Here is a 27,660-nt window from a genome sequence, read left to right on the forward strand (position 1 = left end):
GATGGGTGGCTCAGTCTGTTGGGCTTCTGCCTTTGACTCAGGTCATGATTTCAGGGTCCTGGGATCATGCTCCACTTCTGGCTCCTTGATCAGTGGGGAGCCTGCTTCTCCCTCAGCCTCCCACTCTCTCTGCTTCTGTGTGCTCTCTCTTTCTCTGACAAATATAAAACCTTTGGAGAAAAAAAAAAAAAGAAGGAAAAATGGTGCAATCCCTTTGGGAAATAGTTGGGCACTTCTTCAGAACGTTAAACATAGAGTTCCCGGAAGACTCAGAAAATTCTTTTATAATAGGTGGTATATACCCAAGAGAACTAAAAAAAAAAAAAGTATGTTTACATAAAAACTTATACAGAGGTACTCATAGCAACATTATTCATCATAGTCACAGAAGTAGAAGCAGTCCATATGTCTATTAGCCAACGAATGGATTAAGGAATATGGTACCAATGCAGTGGGATATTAGTCAACCAGAAAAAGGAATGAAGTATTGTCACATGCTATGATATGGATAAGGCTTAAAAATATGATAGTGAGTGAAATGAGCCAGACACAAAAGGCCACATATTGTGTGAGTCCATTTATAGAAAATGTCCAGAATAGGCAAATCCACAGAGACAGGTAGTAAGGACTGGGTGTTGGGAACACAGACTCATTGCTGATGGGTATGGGCTTTCTTTCTGGGGTGATAGAAATGTTCTCAATTTAGGTAGTGGTCATAAAACCTTGTGAAAATACTAAACATCGCCAAATTGTATACCTGAAAAGGGTGAACTTTATGGTCTGTGAATTACAGCTTAAAAAAAATCTGGCAGCATGAAAATGTATGCATGGTCATAGAAGGTTTATTCTAAAGGTGTGAGTGACTGCCACTGCTTATGGGATGGGCTTCCTGTCCTTGCCCCTCTGCTACTGGGACTGTGCTTTTCCCCACACGTCCATGTGGCCTCTGGAGCCAGAATGCTAACATAGACTACCATGGGTCAGTGGGAACCTGCTGTGCAAAGCATAAGGTTGCATTTTTCTATCAACAGTACTACTCTAAGATTTGTGGGTTATTCATATATATTCTGCATGTGTAAGGGAGGGAGGATGGGAGAGTTAAAGATGCTGAATGGTAGTTAGAGTAGGGACAGGAGCACTGGGCTTCATACTGTGCTTGGTACTACAATGTGTACACAAGTTGTCACACACTTGAGAGGGACCCGGCCAAAGACCAGAGTTGCCAAATGGGGTTGAGGCTGAGAAAGTTCACTCTTGCCAGATGGGCACACCTATTTAAGGATTTATTCTAATGAACCTTTTCATTGATGCTGCTATAAATACTGACCCGAGATGTCTTAATAATAATAATAATAATAATGATCATAAGGTACTTCATGACTTGCAAACTACTTAGGAAAACTGTACTTCCTGTTATCTTAGTTTACTGCTAAGAAAACAGGCTTCTGAAGGTTAAGTAACTGTTCCTAGACCTAGGAAAACAAGATGTCAAGCCGGATCTCAAGCCCAGGTTGTCTGACCGAATGGCCGCTGTATTTTCATGCTTGCCCCACATGCTTTCCTGTTGTTATGGAATGTGTGGGTCCATTCATCCTGTATTCAGTCAACGGTTACTTACTGAGAGCTGCCTGTGTGCAAGAACCTGTTCTCAGTGCTGGAGATAGGCAGGTAATAAGAACATGAGAACCCTGACTCAGTGGTGCAGACGGCCCAGAGGGAGGAGACAGACAGGAAGCCATTAGTCTAACAAGCAGGGTAATTTCAGAGTGATGTCTTAAGAAGAAAATCAGAGGCCAGCATGAGAGACTGGCTGTGACACACAGATGGGCTTTTTAGATTGGATGATCAGAGCGTGTCTCCCTGTGAGGTGACATTTGAGTTGAGATTGGGGGACCTGAGAAAGCCGGGCAGAGATCTGGCAGAAGAGTTGTTAGGAAGAGGAACGTCTCGTGTATTCCATACCCTCAACATTTCCTATGTTCCTTATGGGATCACATTCTGAGACTTGAGTTTAAACCATTGGTCTGGTTCTCTTCCGTGTTCACATCTGTCATTTTGTACTTTTTGACAGAGCGCGCGGGTGAGTATGTGTTTACTGTATTATATATGGTCTAAAAATGGAGTATGACCCATGGGTTTTGCTTGGGTGACTAGAACCCCTGACCGCATTTCTATGGCCCCTTCCCGGAGCGATCGAGAGCAGCTTCTAGGTGAATTGGCTCAGATGCCGTGAACTCTATTCTAGGGAACGTGTCATTCTTCTGGAACTCTGAAGCAGGAAACTTTTGTCGGTAGTGTCATATCTGTCCAAAACAAGAACCAGGCGAACACCTGCACGTTTCAGGGCATGGTGGTGGTGTTTGGGGAGGAAGGGGTGGGAGGTTCCATGGACTGTGGTGCAGCGAACCCTCCAGTTTTATGGCGTTTCCCAGTTTTTGCAGCGTGGCTGCTCACGCTCGCGTGTGCTTCTGTAGGCAGGTGCTACTTTTGTGTCTGGGTGTGTGGTGAGATGCAGGTCCGTCCCTGAGCCCAGTGAACTGGCGTGTTCCCCACAGAGGAGCACACTGCAGACAGAGTTAGATTTATTTTTTTCACTTTTCTCTTCTTTTTCTATAGCCTTCGGGATTCGCAGGTAGGTTTGACTTGTACTGATGGCTGCATTTTGTCTTCTTCGTGGTGGTGTCTCTTCCTGCCTTTGTTCTTGGAATGCTCATGTCTACAGAAGACCTCAAGTGGCCTAATGGCCCATGTTTGTATTTGGTCCCAGAAAAAGAAAACTTGCCTTTTTCTGTATTAAAGTTTTAATAAAGTAAGTTTGGGAAATAGAAGGAGAAAGTCTTGTGACTTCCACAGATATTCAGTCCTTGATTTATTTATTTATAAGCGAGAGAGAGAGAGAAAGAGAGAGAATGTGCTGGAATGGAGGAGGTGGGAGAAGGGCAGATGGAGAGAGAGAGGGAGAGAGACTCTCACACGGGCTCCATGCGGAGTGCGGAGCCCAGCCCGGGGCTGTCTCATGGACGTTGAGATGCTAACCTTAACCAAAACCAAGAGCGGGATGCTTAACTGACTGGGCCACCCCAGTGCCTTGGTTTTTAATCCTTTAAAGGCAGTCAGTTTTATTGGTGTATCCTCATGTCTTACAGTCACCACTGACCTAACTCACAGGCCTGTTTCTGCAGCTGCATTCAACAGTGAAAGGGCTAGAAAAGAATGGTCTCGATTTCTTAGAAAACAGAGTTCGTCTCGCCTGTCTTTTAGAGCGGGACCGGGACGACTGGGACACGAGTTGATACTGTCAGGTATTAGCAAGCACACGGCTGCAGGGGCTGTTGGTTTTCTCATCTGACCTATGATGGGAGGGCCGCTTGTCCTTTCATTGCCATTGCAATGTCCCATGGTCATCACAGATCGGAAACTAAGCTGCAAGGACTTGTACCGTTGCACAAAACCGTATTTTCCTTAGATCAGCTAAAGGACTGTGGGGGAACATTCTGCATTGGTGCACAGAGAGGCAGTATATGGAGGTGAAGGGGAGAGACCCGGCTCCAGCCCCCAGGGTGTGAGCCCTGCCTCTGGGTCGCCTTGGGTAGGTCACTTTGCTTCTCTGGGCCCTGGCTCTTCATCTCTGAAGTGGGAGGCTGGAGTGCGCACTCCCGGGGACAGGGGCAGGATGGAAGTTTTTAGATATAGAGGTCTCGAGAAGGGGCCTGCCCTGTAGTAGGTGACATTGAATCATTTTGCCAATTTATATGTGTAATTTTGTATATTTATTTTTACCAATTCTATTTTTCTTAATTTTGTATCGTAGGAAACCCGGTTTCTTGTTATCCATAGTATTTGGTAAGACGTCAGTCCTGTTGTATGTCTCATTAAAGACTTGAGAATTTGTTTGAAGCCATCGGTTCTCGGTTCTGCGGGTCTCCAGAGCGGACACAGTCCTCTGAGGGTCTGACCCGCATTTGCTCCCATTCGAGGATGTTTCTCTCTAGGGGAGGCCGGTAGCTTAGGCGTCATGGCTCATTCAGGCCTTTGACGTTCTTTAGCGTACTTTAAAAATCTGATTTGTACAGCAGGTCCGTATGAATGTTCCCACGTGGGGGATTTTTTTTTTTTTTTTTTCTTCTGAATGGCTCCAAGCGCTCTTCTCTGAAGGGAGGGAGGGAGTGGGCCCTGCTGTCCCTGCTTCACAATGAGGAGGGATCCCCGGTGCGTGGGGGGGAGTCAGTAGTGCCACATCTCCAGTTAGGCCTAGCTGAGCCAGCACAGGACCTGCTTTTTTGTTTAATTCTGCTCCATTTTCTGGGCTTGTGTGATCTTCTTTTAGCCTTGAAAGTACTACTTTTTCACATCAGTAACTGTATACAGATAGTGCTAATTACATGTCCTGTTGATGGGAGCAGGCTGTGATATTTGAGCCCTTGACCTCTCTGTCAGTTGGAGGTTGGAGGATGCTGGTGTCTTACCGATTTGAAGATGGGTAGAGGGAGTTAGTGCTCTGAGATCATAGAATCCTAGAAAGACGGTGCTGCTGGGACCATGGGATCAACCTTCTGGCCACTGCCTTATACACCTTGGTGAATGGGTGGAGTGAGGGGCTCGAGGTCACGTAGCGGGTAAGATTGGAGCCACAGGGCTACACGCTCTGTCCCCCACACGGTACAGAAAATAAAAGGGTCTTTGGAACGAACATCGTGCAGGTAGCACAGGACATGGACATTTTGTGTTGGCCCAGAGTGTCGTAAACACTGGGTTTTCTGGAGAACCAGGAGAAGGCTTTCCTTTCATCACTTGGGGAAACCAGAGCCGACATCTGTCAAGCCGTAGTTGTGGCCGACTTGTGGGAATTTTGTGTGGAAGCTGCTAAAAGATTCTCCCCCTGCCCCACTGTGGGCTGCAAGGGTTGAGACCTTCTGTTTCTCTTTTCTGGTTGCCACTATCCACAGCTCTTGTGACAGGGGTTAACGAAAGACCCAGAGGAGGGGAGGGTTGGACAGGTTGGCCAAGAAGAGCAAACCCCATCGGTTTATACCCCTAAGCGGTGGTCTTCATCCTCAACCAGGATTTTCCTTGTTTTCATCTCTTCCATCCAACCAGGATTTGGGTGCCTTCTTTATACCAGAGAGTGTGTGTGGTGCACCTACAGTGGCATAAAGACTTCTTCCCTAGGAATACACATGCTGAAGACCCTAGGTTTTCGATAATATTGCCCCAGTCTTGGCACTTGGGTGGCTCAGTGGGTTAAGCCTCTGCCTTCAGCTTGGGTCATGATCTCAGGGTCCTGGGATCGAGCCCCGTATCAGGCTCTCTGCTCGGCGGGGAGCCTGCTTTCCCCTCTCTCTCTGCCTGCCTCTCTGCCTTCTTGTGATCTCTGTCTGTCAAATAAATAAATAAAATCTTAAAAAAACAAAACAAAACAAAAAACAGCTCACAAGTTTCCTAAGTCTAAAGGAAGAGCAAGGATTGTCGGGCTAGTTCCTATATCCGGATGAGCTGGGGCCTCCCGCCGTGCACTATCTGAAGGGAAGCCTGAGGGACGAGGAGGCAAGATCATTCTAGGGAGAAGGAACGTGCTTTGAGGTAGAAAGGAGCTTGAGATGTAGATGAAGCGGATTAAACCAGTGTCCAGCATAGTGGTTGGGGGGAGTGTGGGGCACGAGAGAAGTTGGAGAGGCAGGTAGGAGGCTCACACACCAGATTGGGCTTCCCAGGCTTGGATTTTTCCCTAGTGCAGTGGGAAGCCAGTAGGGCTTGGAGCAAGGGCGTGGTGGTGAAACTGTGTTGGGAAGGCTTTCATGAACCTTGACAACATTCTATTATGTGAAAGAGGCCAGTCACAAAAAACCATATATTGTAGGATTCTATTTTGGGGAAATGTCTAGAATCTGTTATGTGAAATAACCAGGCAGATCCACAGATTTAGAAAATAGATCAATGGGTGGGGGTGTTCCTAGGGGTGGGGGTGTGAAGCGGGTTGTGTGTGTGCGTGTGTTGGGGGGGTTGAACGTGTGCTAACGTCAGTTGCGATTGTGTTGCAGGACTCTGGATATACCAGACTCATAGACTGGTGAATGCAGTAGGTGGACTGGATGGTATGTGCATTATGTCTCCGTCAAGCTGTCATTTAAAAAATCAGAGAAGAGCCGCCTGGGGTCTTGGTGGGTTCAGCGTCTGCCTTCAGCTCAGGTCGTGATCCTGGGGTCCCTAGATGGAGCCCCATGGGGCAGGACGGGCTCCCTGCTTGGCTGGGAGTCTGCTTCTTCCTCTCCCCCTGCCCCTCCCCCTGCTCCTTCTTTCTCTTTGTCTCTCTTGCTCACACACTCCTTCCTTCAACAAATAAATAAAATCTTTAAAAAAATTTCAGAAAAGACTGATGGTGCCTCACCCAGCGCCGTTGCCCCAGGCAGCTGTCCTCAGATTAGCAGCTGTTTTTGGCTTTTCTCTACCCTCCTTGTGTCGGAGCATCCCTGCTGCACTACCCCCCCCCCCCGCCCCCCGCCCCGCAAAACACATCAGCTGATGATGATGTCAGCTTCTTGCCCTCAGACTTCCAGCTTCCTGGTCGCACATGGGTTCCTGGGCTCCCGTTCACAGTGCTCGCCAGTGGTTTAAATTCTGACCCTCCTGCTTATTGGTTATGTGACTGCAGGTCAGGTCCTTAAAAACTCTCTGAGGCCCAGTTTCTTGTCTTCGAAAAAACAAACAAACAAACAAACAAACAAAAAACTTAAAATTTTTATTTTCACATTTACTAGCACTTATGCTTTAAGAATATTTAACACATTTAATCATCCAGATAACTCCACAAGATAGGTACTGCTATCTTTCCATTTTGTAGATTAAAAAAACCGAGGCACAGAGTGGTTAACTAACTTGCCCAAGATCACACAGCTGGGAAGGAGCAGAGCTGAATCCAGGCAGTCTGGCTGCAGAGGCCCTATTTCTTAATTACTCTGTCTTGCCGCTGATCCTGGCCTGTAAAATAGTTTAATAATAGCCCTGTCCTTGCTTTGCTTACAGTCCTTTAATCCAATTACTTGAACATAAGTTGTAATGTTGCAGCATTTCTGCGGCGCTCAGCATGGTAACTAAAACATAGTCTGTGAGTTAATGTACTTAATTAAGTCACTTTCGCATCCTTTCATTTCTTCTTTGACCACTTCAGACCCTACAAGGATTTGGGTGCCGGGTTAAGGTCTGGGTTCTGTCTTACTCCCATCCTTCGACTGGCCCAGTGTCTTGGGGAAGCCCTCTCTCATTTTGGCTTCCTCGTCAGTGGAGTGGAGGTCCTTCTAAGCATCCTCCCGAGGATCATCGCACGGAGCAGTGAGATACTGTACGTGCAGGTGCTCTGTAAACCTTTCAGCCTCCTCTTGACCCAGTGGCTTCATTTAATGTGCAGCCCAGCTGTTGGGACGCTTCCCTTGGAAGCAGTGATGGCAGTGTTGGTAGAGGGCTAGACGGACCGGTGGCAGTTTTTCCCAGGAAATCAGCGGAACAGAAGTGACGGATGGATTACGTGCACCAGGGTGCTTTTCCCCGGGTGGTATGGACACCCAGCTGGTGGGCAGAGCTGAAGACCAGTTTCCAGGCTGGCAGACATGACCACCACCTGGTCCACCTGTGGAGTTGCTCTCTGCCGTGCTCTAAACTTAGGCTTGCTGCGTGCAGGGAACTAGTTCATTCTTCCCTCCATTCAGCATAAGCATGCCCATGACAAGAGTTGGAGCCATTGTTTGGTTTTAGAGCAAATCTAATCGAGAGTTCTGGCAAAATAAGTTGTGTTGGGGTGGGGGGAGAGCACAGCTTAACTCTGAGCGAAGTAAGTTCTTTTCTCCTCTTCTACATCTTGCTCCTAGCCCCCGCCCTTGGGTCCAAGTATTGCAGAATTGGATACGGTGGTTTGGTTACTGAATTACAGCAGCCAGCCTTGGGAAGTACATGTTTATTTTCCCCAGAGCCTGTGGAATCCTTTATGTTCCTCTCCACGACTTTGTTTTTGTTTTTAGAGTCCAAAAAATTGTTTGGCATTTTGTGTTGAACATCTAGTAGGATACATTTGTGTAAGCGTGCATACGCGCAGACGCGTGTAGACATCCTCAGACACTGAAGTCAACGTCAAGTTTCTTCCTTGCCTTCAGTGTTACCTTTCATGTTCAGGATATCTTTTTTGAGGGCCGCAGGCAAGGCGGGAGGACTCAGAGCTAAACAGTGAGGGCTGCCATTATCTTCTGAATTCTGATCATCTTTTTAGACCATTGGTTCTTTGGTTGATTCTGATTTGCATCAGAGTTTGCATTTGTCAGTTCTTTTCTAGTGATTTAGATCAGGATAAGCATCTCCTGAAAAAGATGACTTCAGACAATACTGCTTTCATCTCCCTTGTCCCCAGAGTGGACGCTTCTCTCTGGGCACTTCTCCCTACAGGGCCGGTGGGCTCAGGACTCTGAAGTTTCGGCAGGACGGGTCCCTTTCACAGTGTCGTGCTGGATCTGTTGAAGGGATGGGAGGAGACAGGGTCAGATTGCAGGGCCTACGACTCTGATGCAGACTTTCCTGGTGAAAATTGCCAGCTGGAAGGCATTACTTACCAGGGCAGAAACCTCAAACGAGGGTAGGCCGTTTAGACTGACTGTTCTCTGGGTAACTTGAATCCTTGAACTAAGGTAGTTTTTCTATTTTTACTTCCTTAAATTATCCTGGCATGGATAGATTGGCTATTTCCAAGTTTTGTTTCAGTAACGGATCGTTTGCTTTGGTAGTGAAACCCAGAAAGCGGTTTTTTCTTGGTTCCATTTTCTGACGTCTTGGGAACGACAGAAGTCTTAGAAGACATGGGTGCCTAGCAAGAAAGCAGAGTTTGCTTTAGAAACAAAATACCGACTGCCCTCTGCTCTCCTTGTTGTTACTTTTTGAGAGAAATGGAAGCCTGGGTTTGTTGTTACATAGTGGGTCAGGGATGTGTGGACCAGCTTTTCCCAGGTGGTTAAGAATACGAGCTTTTACTTTGTCTTCAGCATTACTGTGCTTTCAGCTTGGTGCCCTGAAAAAATGTCCAGTAGCTTATCCTTCCTCCTCCAAAGCAGTTACTCCATTCCATCGATACGGTGAAGGAACTTGGTTCCTAACTGGGCTTCCAAGGCTCCCATTGCTGGATCTTTCCATGTGTTTGGGTTTCATACTGCTTGTGCTTTAAGGCAGAGGAGTCCTTAGGGATGGCTTCCTGTGGTCGGACTCTAATCAGGGCAGAAAACCCAATAGAGTTTTCCAACCAAGACCAAGTTCATTCACTTGCTAATTATTTTTGGCTCTGAGGCTGTTTGAGATTTAAGTTTCTGGGCCAGTTATTTCCCTTCTTCGCACTTGGCTGTCATAATGAAGGTAACTCGTGCTCGCTCAGACATGTTACAGGAACATACACTTGCAGACCTGGAAGGGACCGAGAGGTCCTCCAACCCAGCTTTGCAGACATTGTGTTGTGGATCCCTTTCCTCAAGTTACGTTCTACTGGACGTGTGACAGGACGAAGGAGAAAATCAGTGTGAGTAGTGGTAGGTGTGGGGCCCAGTTCTAATCCAAGTCAGCTCATCTGTGTGGGAGGAACTCAAGAACTGGGAGTCAAAGCAGTTTAACCAGAGTAAGGCCGCGCGGTAAAGGGCAGAATAAGATACCATTTCCTTTTTCCTTTTCTTTTTCTTTTTTTTTTTTTTTTAAAGATTTTATTTATTTATTTGACAGACGGAGATCACAAGTAGGCAGAGAAGCAGGCAGAGAGAGAGGAGGAAGGAGGTTCCCCACCGAGCAGAGAGCCCGATGCAGGGCTCGATCCCAGAACCCTGAGATCATGACCTGAACCGAAGGCAGAGGCTTTAATTCACTGAGCCACCCAGGCGCCCGATACCATTTCCTTTTAATAGAAGGCAGATCAGTGACTACCAGGGACTGTGGGGAGGGAACTGACTGGCAGCAGGAACTGTTTGGGGGATGGTAGAAATGATTATCTCACGATCGAGGTATGGTTACATGACTGTATGTATTTGTCAAAAAAACCTCATTGTTGAGTTGAAAATTGGTGAATTTTATCATGCCTCAAAAAAACCCACAAAAAACAACAAAAAACTGACCCAAAGGAAATAATACACTGGATAAGAAGTTGTAAGGGGCATCGTAAAACATGTTTAAGATTTTTGTGGGGGAGGGGAGATAACATTTTCTCAGCTTTTTAAATTCAGTGTAGTTATAGAAAACGATTCTTTCAAAAATATAAAAAGAAAAGAAAAAAACCCAGATTCACTTCAATCCCAGTCTCGTCTGTTTTTCCACTTGGCAGATTGATCATCACTTTGTACTCATCACTGCTGTGAGTTATACCAGGGGTTGGTAGAGGGCCAGATAGTAAATATTTTAGGCCTTGTGGGCCGTTCAGTCTCTGTCACAGCACTCAGTTCTGTCACTGTAGCGTGACAGCAGTCAGAGGCAGTAGGTATGCCAAAGAATGAGGCTGTGTTCCTGTAAAACTTGACTTACAAAACACGGCAGTGGGTCTAATTGGGCCTTTGAGCTGTATTTGCGAACCTGGGAGTTATGTTCCTTTTGGAAAAACTCAGCAAAGCGGGCATTTTCTCCATTCTCACCGGGAGGATGAATGTCTTAGAAAAGGGGGGAGTACAGGGAAGTCGGGAAGAGAACAGGCCCTCCAGGGCTGAGCTCACAGACTTGGATCTGTAAAGGGTAGGGTGGTTTTGCTGACACCGAATTATGGACGATGAATTAAGAGGAAGAGGGGACTGAGTGTGGCAGCCGGTTTCTAGATTATTGTAGAAACCTAGGTAAGAGGATTTAGCCAGGATGGTAGCTTGGGATGGAGAGTTCCTAGGGAAGGGCTACTCTAAAACCTAACATAAGAAATAGACATTTCCAAAGGAAAAGCTAAAGATTGAAACTTTTTTTTTTTTTTTAAATCACAGAGCAAATATATATTTAGGGTGTGATTTCTCATTAACGGGATGGCGATGCCACATTTCAGTTGATTCTTGTTAGATCTGATCATCATTGCTTAGAAACATCAGTTCTACCATTTTGATAATTTGCTGTACTTGTATTATCTTCTTTGCTTCCCATGCTTCTCCTTGTCCTCTTGAGATCTGTGAGGGGGTACTGCGCATCCTGAGCCAAAGTAGGCGATGTGTGGCTGCAGTTTCTTCCCTCCAAGTGGATATAGGGTAGGCTAACAGGGGACAAAGAGGGTGGGGTTGTGAGGAAACTGGATTCTCCTTATTCTTCTTTTTTTTAAAATATTTTACTTGTGTATTTGAGAGAGTGTGCATGAGCAGGGAGAGGGTAGAAAGAGAAGCAGACTCCGGAGCCCAACTCAGTCTTGGGACTCTGGGATCATGACCTGAGCCAAAGGCAGATGTTTAACTGACTGAGCCACCCAGGTGCCCCAAATTGGGTCCCTCTAAACTAAAGGGTAGAACTGCTTCTGTCAGAGGCCTCAAGGTGTGTGCCTGCTGTCTCAGGCTGCCCCCGAGAGGTGGCCCTTGGACCCTCTCTCTTTCACCTGTTACCTAGAGACACTGGGTGCAGTTTTGACTTCTTCAGGAAAGGTCAGTTAGTCAAGGGCATGTCCAACCAGGTAAAAAGAATTCCTCAGTCCTTCAAAATTACACACCCTGTGCCTCAAACAGAATGTTATTGCCAAAACTCAGATTGCTATATTTAAACCAGTTTTATCAGCTGGTTTTAAAATTAAGTCCTAGAGACTTCAACGAAACAAGGGTGACAAAAGAAAGTCATTTCAAACGGATATAGTTGGGTGGCTCACTTCATTAAAAGGGCACTTGGAGGTCCTACCAGTATACCATGATATTGAAATTGGTTTTGCTTGGTTAATTAAACCACACCGAGCTTTGGTTTGATACCATGTTTGGGAGATACTATAACATTGTGGATCAGGAGTGTCAGCCAGTTGGGAAGGCAGAAGAACTTTGCTGTGAGGTTTTAAAAGTATTGGAAACAGTCAACAAAACAAAGAGGCAACCTGTGGAATGGGAGAAGATATTCGCAAATGACACCTCAGACAAAGGGCTGATATTCAAAATCTATAAAGAACTCCTCAGACTCAACACACACAGAACAGATAATCACACCAAAAAATGGGCAGAAGACATGAACAGATACTTCTCCAAAGAAGACATACAAATCATTAACAGACACATGAGAAAATGTTCATCATTAGCTATCAGGGAGATTCAAATCAAAACCACATTGAGATACCACCTTACACCAGTTAGAATGGCCAAAGTCAACAAGACAGCAAACAACAAGTGTTGGAAGGATGTGGAGAAAGGGGAACAGTCTTCCACTATTGGTGGGAATGCAAGTTGGTGCAGCCACTTTGGAAAATAGGTGGAGATTCCTTAAGAAATTAAAAATCGAGCTACCCTATGACCCTGCCATTGCACTACTGGGTATTTACCCAGAAGATACAGATGTAGTGAAAAGAAGGGCCATCTGTACTCCAGTGTTCATAGCATCAATGGCCACAATCACCAAACTAAGGAAAGAACCAAGATGTTCTTCAATAGACAAATGGATAATGAAGATTTGGTCCATAAATACAATGGAATATTATGCCTCCATCAGAAAGGATGAATACCCAATTTTTGTATTAACATGGACGGGACTAGGGATGATGCTGAGTGAAATAAGTTAAGCAGAGAAAGTCAGTTATCATATGGTTTCACTTACTTGTGGAGCATAAGGAATAACATGGAGGACATGGAGAGATGGAGAGGAGAAGGGAGTTGGGGGAAATCAGAGGGGGAGACAAACCATGAAAGACTGTGGACTCTGAGAAACAAACTGAGGGTTTTGGAGGGGAGGGAGTAAGGGATTGAGTGAGCCTGGTGGTGGATATTAAGGAGGGCATGTATTGCATGGAGCACTGGGTGTGGTGCATAAACAATGAATTTTGGAACACACACACACACACACACACACATAAAATTTAAAAAAAAATTAAAAAAAAAATAAAAGTATTGGGAATTCCAAGAATATTTTGGTTAGGTATAAACATATGACCCAAGTCTTGTTTCCTTTCCTCCAATTCAGATCATCCAGAACTGACCCGTTCCCGAGTCCTTATCTGCTTCGTGGTGGAAGGCCGTACACTTGGTAGTTAATTGCTCCATAAATTATGTTGAATTAAGTTGAATATGTGAGATCTGAAATTGATCCCCATGGTTGAAGAACACCGTATCCTTGATCCCGTTTGCTCTTAAGAGTCCTGAGTAAGACACGAGTTCATAAGTCTTAACTGAACCAATTTCTGAATCAAACAGAACAAAACCCTATGGTTAAAACATGCTTCAGTGATCAAAAGTACCAGGTGTAAAATGCTATAAGACCACTCTGGGCTCACTCACTGTATTTGCAGAATTAGAGTTTTTGCTGCCTTGAGTTGTATAGACCAAAGGCATAGCCACTAAGAGGTCTTTCCAGGGGGCCTCACCTGCAGAACAGAGGGTGATCTAGGCAGTGACCTGATTTTAGTCTCCCACAGAAAAGAAGAAGAGACTATTCCTATATTTTCTCTAGTGGAGCATTTACTCTAACTATTTCACCTTCATGGACTCAGCCTTCCCACATTTTAAAGATTTTATTTATTTATTTAACAGAGAAAGATCACAAGTAGGCAGAGAGGCAGGCAGAGAGAGAGGGAAGGAAGCAGGCTCTCTGCTGAGCAGAGAGCCCGATGCAGGACTTGATCCCAGGACCCTAAGATCATGACCTGAGCTGAAGGCAGCGGCTTAACCCACTGAGCCACCCAGGCGCCCCCTTCCCACATTTTAGAGAGATTAGTTAATTTTTGTTTGTTTTGTTTTGTTTTCATTTGTTTGGTTTTTATTGTTTTTATTTTTTAAAATTTTTTATTGTATTACATTAGAGACTAACTAATTAATAAAGAACTTTTTGTGTGGGACAAGTATCTTGTCAAAGACTGGAGTTTCACTTTCGAGTTTTGTTCTGTGTATGGTCCTTTCCTTAATATAGAAAGGACCTTCTTTAATCTTGCCACATTGAGACGGGCAGCGCAGACCTGTCGATGGTATCAGCGACTGTAGTTTCCTTCTCTCTAATTACTCGCTGGCATGGGAAAATGAAATCAGGGGACTTGTACACCGGAGTGGCTTTCATATTTTTGTGAAGTTCCTTGTCTGTCTGCATGCATTCATTTATTGGCTCCACAGATACTGTTAAGCACCGACGTTGTTGGAGATGCTAGGGGATAAGCAGGGAGCAAAGGGAAGTCTCTGCTTTCCTGGTGCTTCTATTCTTGTCTGAATCAGAAAACATATTTGGGTGGAATCGCTGATGGGGGCAGGTTCCGTGTTTGGGAGCACCTCCTGGGGAGGACCTAAGAATCTGTAGTTAACTGTGTTCCCGAGGAGGGGCCATCTAAGCATTTGGGGGTTTCTGTGTCTCCCTAGCAACTTTTATTCTGAACACTGAGCAAATTGAGGAGTTGAACAAATCACATTAGAGTGATTACCATGTGCTTCATGGCGTTCTCAGCCCATTACCAGTAACTGACATTTCAGTTTTGTTACGGGTCTGTGCAGTAGGCAGTGCTGGTACCCTGTCTTACAAACCAGGGAACTAAGTCACTTGTTCCCCTAAGCAAGAAGCAAGACTCGAATTGGTACTCAGGCTCTTCACCATGGCCCTGTCTGCTTCTACCTCTGGGTGAGAGATTGCTTGTTTTGCTTCTCCCGTTTGGGATTTCTTTGAAAGTTTGAGAGTATTCCGTGCCAGATTTGGGGGCAGTGGAGGGAGTCTGGGCCTCTCTCCCTGTGGTTTGCATTCTTTGGGAGCTCCCTTTCCTTTCCTTCCTTCCTGATTCTTTCACATTGAATTATGTGTTTAATTTGTCTGAATGGTATGTGTTTAATTTTATTTAATGATGTGTGTTTCTCTCCGTTCCGCTAGATGTTCTGTAAATTCCTCGAAGCAAGGATCTGGCAAATAGGTACATGTGACAAATGGGTCAAAGCGTGTATTGCAAATTCTAAAATGATTAGACCAGTTTACTTGAAATTGGGGATTTTCCTGTCCTTTGTGGGACCACATAATAGTTTAATTTAGCTGTTGACAAATGTTTCACTTTATTCTGATCAGTGGGATGTGAATAATAGGCCATAACATGTTAGAATAATGAAACTGGGGCAATATATATATTTTTAAAGATTTTATTTATTTATTTGACAGAGAGAGAGATCACAAGTAGGCAGAGAGACAGACAGAGAGGGGGTGGGGGGAAGCAGGCTCCCCGCTGAGCAGAGAGCCTGATGCGGGGCTCAATCCCAGAACCCTGGGATCATGACCCGAGCTGAAGGCAGAGGCTTAACCCACTGAGCCACCCAGGTGCCAAGACTGGAGCAATATTATTGAAAACCTAGTGTCTTCAGCGTGTGTATTCCTTGGGAAGAGGTCTTTATGCCACTGTAGGTCTTTATGGCATTCTTACTTGATAATTCTCCTACATGTTAGAGATTTTTGATTATTTGAGGTTAGGTCATCGGTATTTCCTCAGAATCTTCAAGGACATTCTGTCCCTCCTTTCAGGGAAATGTTCTTCTTCTGTATTCTTCAAATTCTCAATCTCTGATCACGTGGACAACTTTCATCCTATCAAGAACCCGCATTGCACCTGCCCCACAGCTTTCTCTGTGTCCAAAATACCTCCTCATGCTCTCAAGCTACTCCTGAAATCCTTTTCCCTCAGTGAAATTCTTCAGTTAATTAAAAGAGGAATCCGGCCTCATCTTCATTTCTACTTATTACTCCGGGAAGAAGTTTAATGAACTTTCGTGGTGCATGGTTTCTTCCCTTTAATTGTAATGGACTTAGTTATTGTGCCCATGAAAACGGATAGGAATCTCTGTTTTATGCTTTACTTTGCACAGTGAACTTGCTTGGCCCAGTAAACATGGATTTCAATTCTGCCGGTCCCTGGTCCCTGTGTATTTTGTCTAAGAAAGAGTTTATGACATGTGGATGAAGAGGAACTGAAACCCTGTTACATTTGTGTTGGCTTAACGGGGCTGCTGTGAAAACGCACCACGGACCGGGTGATGAGACAACAGAGATTAGTTTCCTCCCAACTCCAGAGCCTGGAAGTTTGAGATCCCGGTGTTGGTGGGGCTGGCTGCTTCTGTGGCCTCTCTCCTTGGCTTGTAAATCTCTTTCTTCTCCCTGGGTCTTCACACAGTCTTGCCTCCGTGTGTGTCTCCTCTTCTTATAAGGACACACCAGTTATCTTGGATTAGGGCCCATCCTGATGATCTCGTTTTAACCTAATCACATCTTTAAAGCTTTATCTCCAAGTACAGTTACTTTCTAAGAGCTAGGGCTTAGGTTCAACATATAATTTTGGGGAGACACAATTTGGCCATAACAAATTTAAATGTATAACACGGTTGTCCTAAACTTTTATGATAATTAAAGCAAAAATTCCTTTTAAAGCTGAAAAATGGGCGAGGGCGGAGGACATCCGGATAGAGAGAGGACTGCAGGCTATTGCTCGTGATCTGGCTTAGAACTGGCTAAGTGATTTACCCTGAAATTCATAGTAATGAAGACTTTTTGTTCAGATTCAGTGACAGTACTTTCTAAGTACCTCTAAGGTTTCGTGATTCTCTCTTAGTAAGTGTTTGTAATTAGACCTTACTGCTTATCTGGGAAGATGCTTGGAGGGGAATTTTTATAATCTTGTGTTTCATGGGTAGAAGGAACAGAGCTTGTGTCCATTAGGCCTTGATCTGAATTCGAGGCCTTTTCTTCTTGGAGCGAGCTGAAGAAGATGGCTATAAAAATCCTTCTCTTGGCATCTTACCAGCCATGTGGCTGTGGACAGGTTATGTGTTCCCCATGCACCCTAATTTAGGTATCTAGAGATTGGGAAGGGAGCTTTCAGGAGGCTTTCCTTGGCTCTGGGCACTTGTTACTACTGCTCATGTACATCGATGCCGTTGCTCTGTAGACGACTCTGGGTGGTGGGTCCTGGAGCGCAGCCCCTGTAGCCCCTGCAGCCTTGGGGCTGAGGCTCCGTCTTCATACCTGCTGCCTTGGGTAGTCTCCGGGGCCCATCTGACTCATGTGCCCTGATGGCCACTTGTGGCTCTCGGCTGTCAGAGTGGAGCTGGGCTTATGTCAGTGTCTCTAATCTGGCCTGCAGTGTGATGGAACCTCTCAGTGAGAGAGGCGTCACATGAGGGAAGATGGGTAGTTTCTGACGGATCATCTTATATATATATTTTTAACCTCCTCTTCCTGTATTTGAAGGAGTCCCCAAATATTGATAAGGACATTGTTCTTTTTATATCTGCTCAGGAGGCAAATGATGACAGTGTGTGGGGCAGAGGTGTCATTTAGCCTAGCACATCGGCTTTTAAGATCCACGGACATTAGTATAGCCAAAAGCCAGTACCAGACCTTGTGTCTACTTTTCCTAGTCCAGAGTACCCACCTGGCAGAGCTTTGGTGAGGGGTCAGTGAGTGTGTGTGTGTGTGTGTGTGTGTGAGAGAGAGAGAGGACAGCTGCATGCCTTCCACCTACTTTAGGCTGGTTAAGTTGAATTTTCATCCTCTATGTTAGGATTAAATTTTTATAAGCCTCAGTGTTGGAAACACTAAGGTGGCATTTATTATTAGGCTTGAACTGACCAGTTGATTCAGTGTAAAATTTTATTCCAGTAAAACCATTGAAACAAGTCGACCAGAGAGTTCTCTGTATAGCATAAAGAACCCCAAGTTCTGAGAGGCTTACCTGTATAATTATTTTAGTCATTATAGAAGAGCATTAAAATACAACACTGTCAGCAGTATTACTGACCTGGAAGAAGTCCCATGAGTGAACCCACGGACCATGCCGTTCTCTGGTACCACTGCTGGTATCTTCTCCTTTGGGTTCTGTATTCATCAGAACTTTTTCAGTCACAAGGGATGGAAACCCAACACAAACAAGCTGAAGCTGGAAAGGGAATTTATTTTAATTCAAGTGAAAAATTATAGATCTAGAATGATCCTTAAGCAGGAGTAGATCCAGGAGCATAGTGGAGCATTTTCTTTCTCTCATGTGGATTTGTTTTCAGAAAACTGATCAGGAAAGGGACTGTCAGTATTCTGAAAGTTGTATCCTTATGACTTCCAGCTGGAAAGCAAGAACCTCTGTCTTCCTGTGTCCATATATCAAATATCAGGGAAGATTTTGATGGGTTCTGCTTGGTCATCCTTGAACCTCTAACTGGCCAGCGGGTAGAGTATTGTGGCCAGCGACTGTGGCAGGGCTCTAGATTGGCAAGTCCACTGGGATCACAGGTGCTGGGACAGGGCTGGTGTCACATCCCTGCCTGGCAAACAGACATGTCTAGTATATATAACCAGCATTCCCAAGTTGGCAAGGGTTTAGTGTTTATTCTTTTAGTTGAAAGGGGATGGAAAGGTTAACTGTCATGAAACTGCTAAATCCATTATCTTAAGCTGCGCAGATCTGAAGACACATCTGAAAAGGGTCCATCAGGTGGGATATACATTGTATATCAACAGTGAAATAGTTGGACCATGAGTGGAGATACCCGGGAGGTTGATTTAAATGTGGGCAGTGTTTTGAGTCAAGGTAACAAAATGACAATAATGGACTTCTGCTTTTTTTGGTAGGGTTAGATGATTGCCTGCAGCAGTATGTCCACAAGTTTGAACGGGAGAAGATAAATGGAGAGCAGCTGCTGCAGATTTCCCATCAGGATCTTGAGGAGCTGGGGGTCACGCGCATTGGACACCAAGAACTTGTGTTGGAGGCTGTCGACCTTCTCTGTGCACTGGTTAGTTCAGGAAAAGATGATTTGTGCCATGATGATGTTCTTTAGAACCGTAACTCTCTCAAAATCCTCAACATTCGTGGTTGAGCCTAGCGTTGTTTTCTATTAATGATCCATTGAACTGAGGCATGAGCTGAACACAGCATAAAAAAGGAACAACAACATAAAAAGAAATCATTATCTAGACGAAGAGGTGGCAAACTGTGGCCTGCGGGTTAAGCCTGGCCCTTTATCATTGTCAATAAAGTTTTATTGGCATTGTCAATAAAGTTTTATTGGCATGCAGTTTTAATGAATAAAGTTTTATTCATTTCTGTGTTGTCTGTGGCTGCCCTCATTGCTACAGAGGCAGAGTGGTGTAGTTGTAGCAGGGACCTGGGGGTCCCCCAGAGTCCAGCGTGTTGACTGTCTTGCCCTTGAAGAAGCAGCTTGCCTTCTACAGAAAAAAGTCTGTGTTAGTCTCATTTTCTTATCTTCTGTGGAGAGTGCGAAGAAGGAGACCGTCCTGAACGACAGTGCGTCTTCTAAGCTGAAATGAGAAATAGGTTCTGATTTCCGTGCCTGTTTTTGTTACCATGAAAAGCTTTTTTATATTTCACAGGTCTTTGTGATATTTAAATAGCCGACGCTTGGGCGGGCTGCAGTCGGCCTATGAAATGGAAGCTAGATGGGAAACAGTGTGAGAGCGTAGTTCCACTCTGCAGATGATTGAGCTTCGGGTGGAACATCAGTGAGCTCAGTCCTGCCAGGTTCTGACTCTGGCCCGACATCCGTGGCTGCGTGGGCTAAAAACACCTGTGAGGGCCTCGGGTCTGCTAACTGAATGCCACACGGTGGGATCTGCATCTGTCTGTCTCCGTGCCGTGTCCAGGATGCACTTTCCCCAACTGTCAGGATTTGGACCCACTCCATGGCATTCAGGCTGGGTTAAGGAATGCCGCGAACCTGAGCCAGGGGTATATACAATTACATCACTGAGAATGGTGGGAAAGAATGTGCTCCCGATTACGGTGCCACGGCTGCTCTGCGTCCCTTCGATTGTATAACACTCTCCGCATTGTGCAAGTTCTTCTTCTTAAAATGGACAGAGCTTTGTCTCCGGCTCTGAGATGCGCTGCTCTTGTTTACAGAAGTAATGGGGAAATTATTTGTGGTTGATAAATGAGCTGCCACAGGGGAGACGCTGTGGCCAAGTGGTGTGAGTGTTGGCCTGGGAGGCAGGCTCTCTGCATTCTCGTCCTGGCTCTGCGCCACACTCCTCAGTCTCTGACCTCCAGGGAAACGGGGGTGTCTGTTTTCCCCATCTGTACAGTAACACTTTCTGGATGTGGCAGTGCTCGAATGTGTGTGTTGCATTGCCCAGAAGATGTCTTAGAGTCCTGTTTATTATTAAAGCTGTATGGTGGTTTTTTTTTTTTTTTTTTTATTTAAATACAGTGAAACATGTTTGAGTTTACTTTTATTATACTTTCTGGGAAGATCACTTTTCCATGTTTTCTGCTCATTTGATTTGTCTCTTTCAGCTTCAAGGAAGGGCTTTGAGCTAAATGACTTTGCAGTCGGCAGTGTGAGAGGTGAGGAGGAAGGGCCGTTGGAGGCACGTGGTGTGTAGCAAGCCAGGTGATCAACATAGCAACTGCCTCTCTGCTCTCACCCCTTCTTTGCCTCTTAAAATATTGGACCGAAAGGAACAAAACTGGACAAATGCCAGAACCTAAAGCTGCATTTTATCTCCTACAATTTCCTTCTAATTTCCTTTGTAGACAAAGTTTGACCTCAGACTCATTCTGGACATGCTTTGTGCAGTAGAGTGCCAGCGAATGCATTGGACAGGAGGGGCACGGGGGGATTCTCCTCCATGTGTCTGTGCCTTTTCTGGGTTGGGGAGGGTTTTAGAGCATTGGAGTGAAATGTTTTTTCATCTTGATATAATATCCTTATAGAATGTTCCTGTTGAAATGCACATGTTTGTTATTATGCTATCTATTTAATGCATTTCCACTATGTAGACCTTTGTATATATAAATTGGTGATAATTTTTCACCTTGAACAACCCATCCCTTGGGCAGTTAATGTATATTTGCAGTTGGCCCTAGGGTTATAAAAGAGGCTATAATGGAAACTTAGTTTGGTGGATGTTGGTTTTGTGATGGACAGGAAATGAATAGAATGTAGAAGAAAGAGGAGGCAACAAAACCACTGGAAAGTTCTGGAGAGAACAGGGCGGATAGAATGGATAAAAGCCTACACTAGGGAATAGCTATGGGTAAAGATTCCAAAACCAGTGAGCAGATGGCCCCAGAGACAGCCAGTCGTGGGTAGAGAAGAGAGCCAGGAGACAACACCACTGCCTTTTGCAAATACTGACTGGGGACTTGATTGTGAGGCAGAACCAAGACCACTTCTCAGGACTGAATGAGTCGGAGCCCAGGTTTTCTCCCCCTGTCCGGGGCAGACGCTCAAGCTGCTCTTTCAGCAGGACAGCTATTTGCCACATGCAACTATCTAAATTAAAATAAGTTAAAATGAACTAAAATTCACTTCCTCGGTCGCACTAAGCTATATTTTAGGTCATAGCTACTGGGGGCCGGTGTCTACCATATTTGGACAGTGCAAATAGGGAACATTTCCCTAACTGCAACAAGTTCTGCTTACTAGCACTGGTCTGGAGGGTGTGATTGAGGGTAAGAAAGTAAAATGGTAACCCATTTTTGTTGCCAAATCAACCAGACCCTAGTTACTAAGGAAGGCACACACACACACACATTAAATATTTTATAATTAGTTAACTATAAAACATTATATATGTCTTAAAGATTTTAGTTTGGAGAGAGAGAGAGAACATACGCAAGGGGGGAGGGGCAGAGAGGGAGGTAGAAAGAATCTCAAGCAGGACTCCATGCCCAGCTCAGAACCGGTTGCAAGGACTCCATCTCACGATCCTGATGAGATCAGGACCTGAGTCAGATGCTTAACGGACTGAGTCACCCAGACGCCCCGTATTGTTTAAGGTTGAAGTAGGTTGAAAAGGAGAATAAAGTGGGGATTGATAACACATGTCAAGTGATGCCCCTAAATGTATGATTAAATGAAATACCTGTAATGTATTTACCTGCCCAGGGCACTTCTGTGCACTCGTATATCCCTGAGATTACTCATTTCATCTTTTACCCATCTATGGCAAATCATGAAAAATGTTACCTTCTTTATGGGGAGAAATCATGCCGGGAAAGTAATCTTTGCTAAAATTCTGAATTTAACTGGATCTTGCTGATGAGTGTATTAAATGCCTTTAAGAAAAGAATGTGGAATATTTCTCTTAGGTTGTGACTCAGTTGTGCCAAGTTAGTGAGATGGTGTAGACTGTGTCTCTGGCCCTCCGTAATCACACGTGTTAGATTGGAGGAATGGAGAAAGAAAGTAGAAGAGAAGGAGAAGTTTCATCTTAGCTAAAATGTGTGTACTTAAGGCACCAGAAGAGTGAGAATCAGCCTTTTTCCTTCTCTTCTGCCTCCTGTGTGATTTCCCCAGCCAGACCGGAAGATCACCCCCGGATGGCTGAGCTCTAATGAAGCGAGACCCCCAGCCCAAGGGAGTCTGTGTGTGTATAGATTTTTCAGAGACTCGTTTCATTTCTTACGTGGTTTGTATCTTCTTTATCCTTTTATCTTAGCATAATTTCTGAAGGGGACAACTTTGAGGGAAGATAATCAGATCTGGTCTGGGAAATTATTCATTTTCTGTCTTTCACTGTGGGGCACTTAAGTCGGTCATCCTTTCCTGGCTATGTTTCTGCGTTAGAGGTTCTCTTGCGGGAATATAATCAGTGTCTTGTTCTCTTCTTGTGTGGAATGGGGTGGAAAGGGAAGGCATTATCCTTCCTTTGCTCCTTTTTTCTATCTTGTTAAACCTGAACTCCATTAAAGCTGCATCTATCCCTCCTTCCAGTCCTGTGGTTTGTTTTGGGTGGGAAACCAGAAACAGAGCACATTGAGTGGAAATGAAAAGAACCGGTTAACGAGAAGCTATGCTCCCCCTTTATTTTATATTAAAAGTGGCAGGTTTGTAGGAGATGGAGGTTTAACACTTCTTGCTGTACTAAAATGCATTTAAACCTCTTTGAGTTCAAGAAGTAAATGTTTGTGTGTAGTCATAAGAGTTCCAAGTCATTTCTGGTGACATTTAGTCTAGAAAGCTGACTTTTCTGCTTTTAGTTCAGAACTCTTGGTAGAAGTTGGCAGGCTGAGTAATTGACTGAATGAGGGGACAGTTCCTTTAATCAGTCACAAGTCCTTCAAAACAAGCTTGTCATGTGGCTCTTTATCCATTCACTTGTGAGTCTTTGATTCTCTGGATTTAAAAAGCACACTGAAACTCCATCTTCATATTTTTGTCTTCTTTGTTGAAGGACAAAGTTATATTTTTGTCTGCAGAAAATGACAGGAAAAAATGAAGGAATATAAGATTTGGATAGAACATTACTGTCAATACAAAACACTCCTATGTATTATGAAATTTTACTTTGTAAAATTATGAAATGATGAATCTTTGTGAAAATTTTAAAGCTTGCAAAAGACAGCTTCTGGTTAATGGTTCTGAGGAGTTATTTTTCTTTCTTTTTTTTTTTTTTTTAGTTGTACTCTATTCTTTTCAAAATGTCTACCTAATTTTTTTTTAATTTTTTAAATTTATTTTCGGCGTAACAGTATTCATAGTTTTTGCACCACACCCAGTGCTCCATGCAATCCGTGCCCTCTCTAATACCCACCACCTGGTTCCCCCAACCTCCCACCCCCCACCCCTTCACACCCCTCAGATTGTTTTTCAGTGTCCATAGTCTCTCATGGTTCACCTCCCCTTCCAATTTCCCTCAACTCCCTTCTCCTCTCCATCTCCACTTGTCCTCCATGCTATTTGTTATGCTCCACAAATCAGTGAAACCATATGATAATTGACTCTCTCTGCTTGACTTATTTCACTCAGCATCATCTCTTCCAGTCCCGTCCATGTTGCTACAAAAGTTGGGTATTCATCCTTTCTGACAGAGGCATAATACTCCATAGTGTATATGGACCACATCTTCATTATCCATTCGTCCGTTGAAGGGCATCTTGGTTCTTTCTACAGTTTGGCGACCGTGGCCATTGCTGCTATAAACATTGGGGTAGAGATGGCCCTTCTTTTCACTCCATCTGTATTTTGGGGGTAAATACCCAGTAGTGCAATTGCAGGGTCATAGGGAAGCTCTATTTTTAATTTCTTGAGGAATCTCCACACTGTTCTCCAAAGTGGTTGCACCAACTTGCATTCCCACCAATAGTGGAAGAGGGTTCCCCTTTCTCCACATCCCCTCCAACACGTGTTGTTTCCTGTCTTGCTAATTTTGGCCATTCTAAATGGTGTATCTCTATGTGGTTTTAATTTGAATCTCCCTGATGGCTAGTGATGATGAACATTTTTTCATGTGTCTGATAGCCATTTGTATGTCTTCATTGGAGAAGTATCTGTTCATATCTTCTGCACATTTTTTTATATGATTGTCTGTTTTGTGTGTGTACCTAAAATTTTTAAAAAGCACTTTTTAGGGGTGCCTAGGTGGCTCAGTGGATTAAAGCCTCTGCCTTCCACTCAGGTCATGATCTCAGGGTCCTGGGATTGAGCCCTGTGTCCGGCTCTCTGCTTGGCAGGGATCCTGCTTCCCTCCGTCTCTCTGTCTGCCTCTCTGCCTTCTTGTGATCTCTGTCTATCAAATAAATAAATAAAATCTTTTTAAAAAAAGCACTTTTAATTTTATTATAGGCAGCAACATACATTTAAGCTTCATGAACATTTCACTGCAGTGAAAACCCAGCTATAGTGTCTGTAGCCAATGTCCCCAGAAATTACTTGGAACTTTTATTACTATGCAAACATTGACTTCTTGAACGTCAGGGCATGGGGCAGGTCAAGACAGAACTTGGGGGGGAGGTAAGCAGCTTGTTAGTTTGTGTAGATCCAAGGCCACTGGCCACTCTTCTTTTCCTCATTTACTATCTGTCCTATTTTCTGTCTTCTTCTGTCCTCTCTTGGGCAGGGAGCACGGATGGGGGTTGTGCAGCATGGCGATCGAAGCGTTGTGCCCTTGGTGCCAGTGGCCTTCCTCTCCACAGATGAGCTGTGTGACTTTGGAGAATTTATTTAATGGCTCTGTGCTTTAGTTTCCTTACCTAGAAAATAGATATCCTATCATTCCCATTTTCATGTGCTCTTTCCCTGAGATAATATTGTTGAGGACTTAGCCCAGCCTTGAGATGGCAGAGAGTAAATGTTCCATTTTATTGGTCATTCTGTTATCCCAGAATTTAAATGGCACCGCATTCTGACTTTGGGATGCTGTTTCAACAGTATAATAGAATCCAGAAATATCTTCATTTTTTTGGTTAAAACAAAGAAACACCAACTTGGGATATGTACATGCGGTTGAACCCAGAAATCCATCCCACCTCCCACCAAACTTATCTGAGATGTAGGTGTTGTCCTCTGGGATTTGTTCTCTATCTATCACACAAAACTCATTTTTTCAAAGCACCTGAGTCAGTTGAACGTTATCCAGAAAGAACACAGGTGAGAAACTCAAGAGGTGGAAATTGTATTTCAGGGGAGTTGACATTTGGTCAGTGATGCTGTTTCTGGGCAGGTGAGTCTCACCTGGTGGAAATGCATCTACTCAGGGGCTACTCTGTTGTCTTCTGTGCTGCCAGTATGGTCGTTTGCCAGACACGGAACTTGGCTCTCTCAGACTTTGCATCTCTGTGAAGAAAGATTGTGCCAAACAGGACAGTTCAGAGAGGTGACAGTTACCTGAAGGGGCATTTGTCAACATCTGGAGACATCTTTGGTTGTCACAACTAGGGAGAGGGTACAGTTGGCCGGGGGTGCTGCTAAATGTCTTGCAGTGTACAGGAATCAAAATACAGACAGTGGGCTTTCAATGTCAGTAAGCCTCAGGTGAAGAAACTGTTCTAGATAGTCAAGGAACCCTCAAAGAGGAGGGAACCTTTGGGCTACTAGGTAAGTATAAAAAAGAGCTGTTCATGCAAATATTTGTGGCAGGAGCATTTGAAAAGAGGAACTAGCAAGAACAAAGTCACTGGGACCAGAGTACACTGGAGGAAGGACAGAAAAGGCTGGAGTGGGAAAGATCAGCCCTGTGGGTAAATCGTGTAGGGTTTTGTGGCTGTCGTAGGAGTTATTCAAGTTGCTCAGTGGGCTTTTGAGGTAATTATGAGAGTTTGGATGTTGTTGATTGTTTTGAATTTTTCTCTTTGATTTTCTTTTCTACAGAATTATGGCCTAGAAACTGACAATATGAAGAACTTAGTTCTGAAACTGCGAGCCTCTTCTCACAACTTACAAAATTACATAAGTAGCCGGCGGAAAAGTCCAGCTTATGATGGAAACACTTCCCACAAGCCCCCCAATGAGTTCCTGACTTCTGTGGTGGAGCTAATAGGTGCTGCTAAGGCCTTGTTGGCTTGGCTGGACCGGTAAGTGATGCATGACCTCGACCATCCAGTCAGGGGAGGGCCCGAGCTGCACACAGGCCTGTCCATTGTCTGGGAAGTGAGCTGGGGTCCCTTGCCTGTCCCTTCCACTGTACCAGTGCAGGAGATCTGGCTCAGTGGGGGGTTTTTAGGTCCCTGTGGAAGCTCCTGAAAGGGTGAATAGTAGGAACAAATTAAGCTCCCCTTGGGGAAGGCCTGGAACCATATGAAGCTGTGCTTGACCTCTGAAGGCTCATTTCTGATGTGTTTTTATCTAGCACTTCTCTGTCTTTATTCTGTTTGGATTCCTGTTTTTGAGAGGAAGCAGTTGCATGACCCGTCTTTGAAGCCAGCCTGTGCTGTGGTCGTGCTTCTCAGTGTACGGTGCAGGATCCTGGTGCCGCTCCCCCCCTTTTTAAAAGAACATTTGTTGCTTTCTAGGGCTCCATTTACGGGGATCACGGATTTCTCAGTAACCAAGAACAAAATCATTCAGCTTTGCCTGGACCTGACCACTACCGTGCAGAAGGTCAGTACATCATCACTGTTGCTTTCTGACATTGTTTCCTCCCTCTGCCCTGTCCTCTTCATCACAGGGATCACGTGCTTTTTGCTTTTCTGTCCCTTGCCATGTTTTTCCCCATTTCTCGCAACTGGGGAGAGATGAAAGGCTTTTAATGAGATGCATTGTACAGATGGTTTCTGGAAAATAACCAGTGGACTTTACATCAAAGATTGCCTTCTTTTGTTTTTTTTTTTTTTTAAAATAATGGAGCTAATAGGCCTGTACTTTCTCTAAACTGTATGAGCACTTAATTTTTTTAATAGAAGCTCTGGAGGAACTGCATGGCCTGAAGTTAAGGAATGCTAAGGAAGGAAGGAGCACGGGAAAGATTGAGGAGGAATTCAGGTTTAGGTATGGGGCGGGGTGACCTTCTTTGAGAAGGTGACACTTGAGTAAATGGACTGGTATGACTCTGTGCCTGTCTGGAGGAAAAGGGCTTCCTGTGTCGTCTTCGGGTGCTTTCCTGATGGTCACGGAAGTATTGATTGTTAAGAACTGATGGTAGAAAAGAAATGTCACCGTGAGAACTACAGATCCTGAGCTGTTCACCTCAGGAGAAGGCTCCCTGCCGACTCGTCACGTTTGCCCCTTCTGCAGGCCTCACACTGCCTGGCACATGAGAAGTAGTGATTTTTAAATGTGTGTTTAAACAAATGAGATATAATACTTTTGATAAATCAGCTGATGAGAC

General features: G+C 44.6%; 1 protein-coding gene across 3 annotated transcripts in view; it reads left to right on the forward strand.

Moving 5' to 3' along the window:
• CNKSR3 (CNKSR family member 3) overlaps positions 1-27,660 on the forward strand; it is an 88,562-nt gene that overhangs the window by 35,581 nt on the left and 25,321 nt on the right. For 2 of the 3 annotated variants that reach the window (XM_059176700.1, XM_059176701.1), the window contains exons 2-4: positions 18,721-18,884; positions 26,205-26,407; positions 26,846-26,933. In XM_059176700.1, coding sequence (XP_059032683.1) covers positions 18,721-18,884; positions 26,205-26,407; positions 26,846-26,933 — 455 coding nt within the window. The remainder of the gene's footprint in view (positions 1-18,720; positions 18,885-26,204; positions 26,408-26,845; positions 26,934-27,660) is intronic. The other variant, XM_059176702.1, reaches the window with a different exon arrangement.

This window comes from Mustela lutreola, chromosome 6 (assembly GCF_030435805.1).
Source record: "Mustela lutreola isolate mMusLut2 chromosome 6, mMusLut2.pri, whole genome shotgun sequence".
NCBI lineage: Eukaryota > Metazoa > Chordata > Mammalia > Carnivora > Mustelidae > Mustela > Mustela lutreola.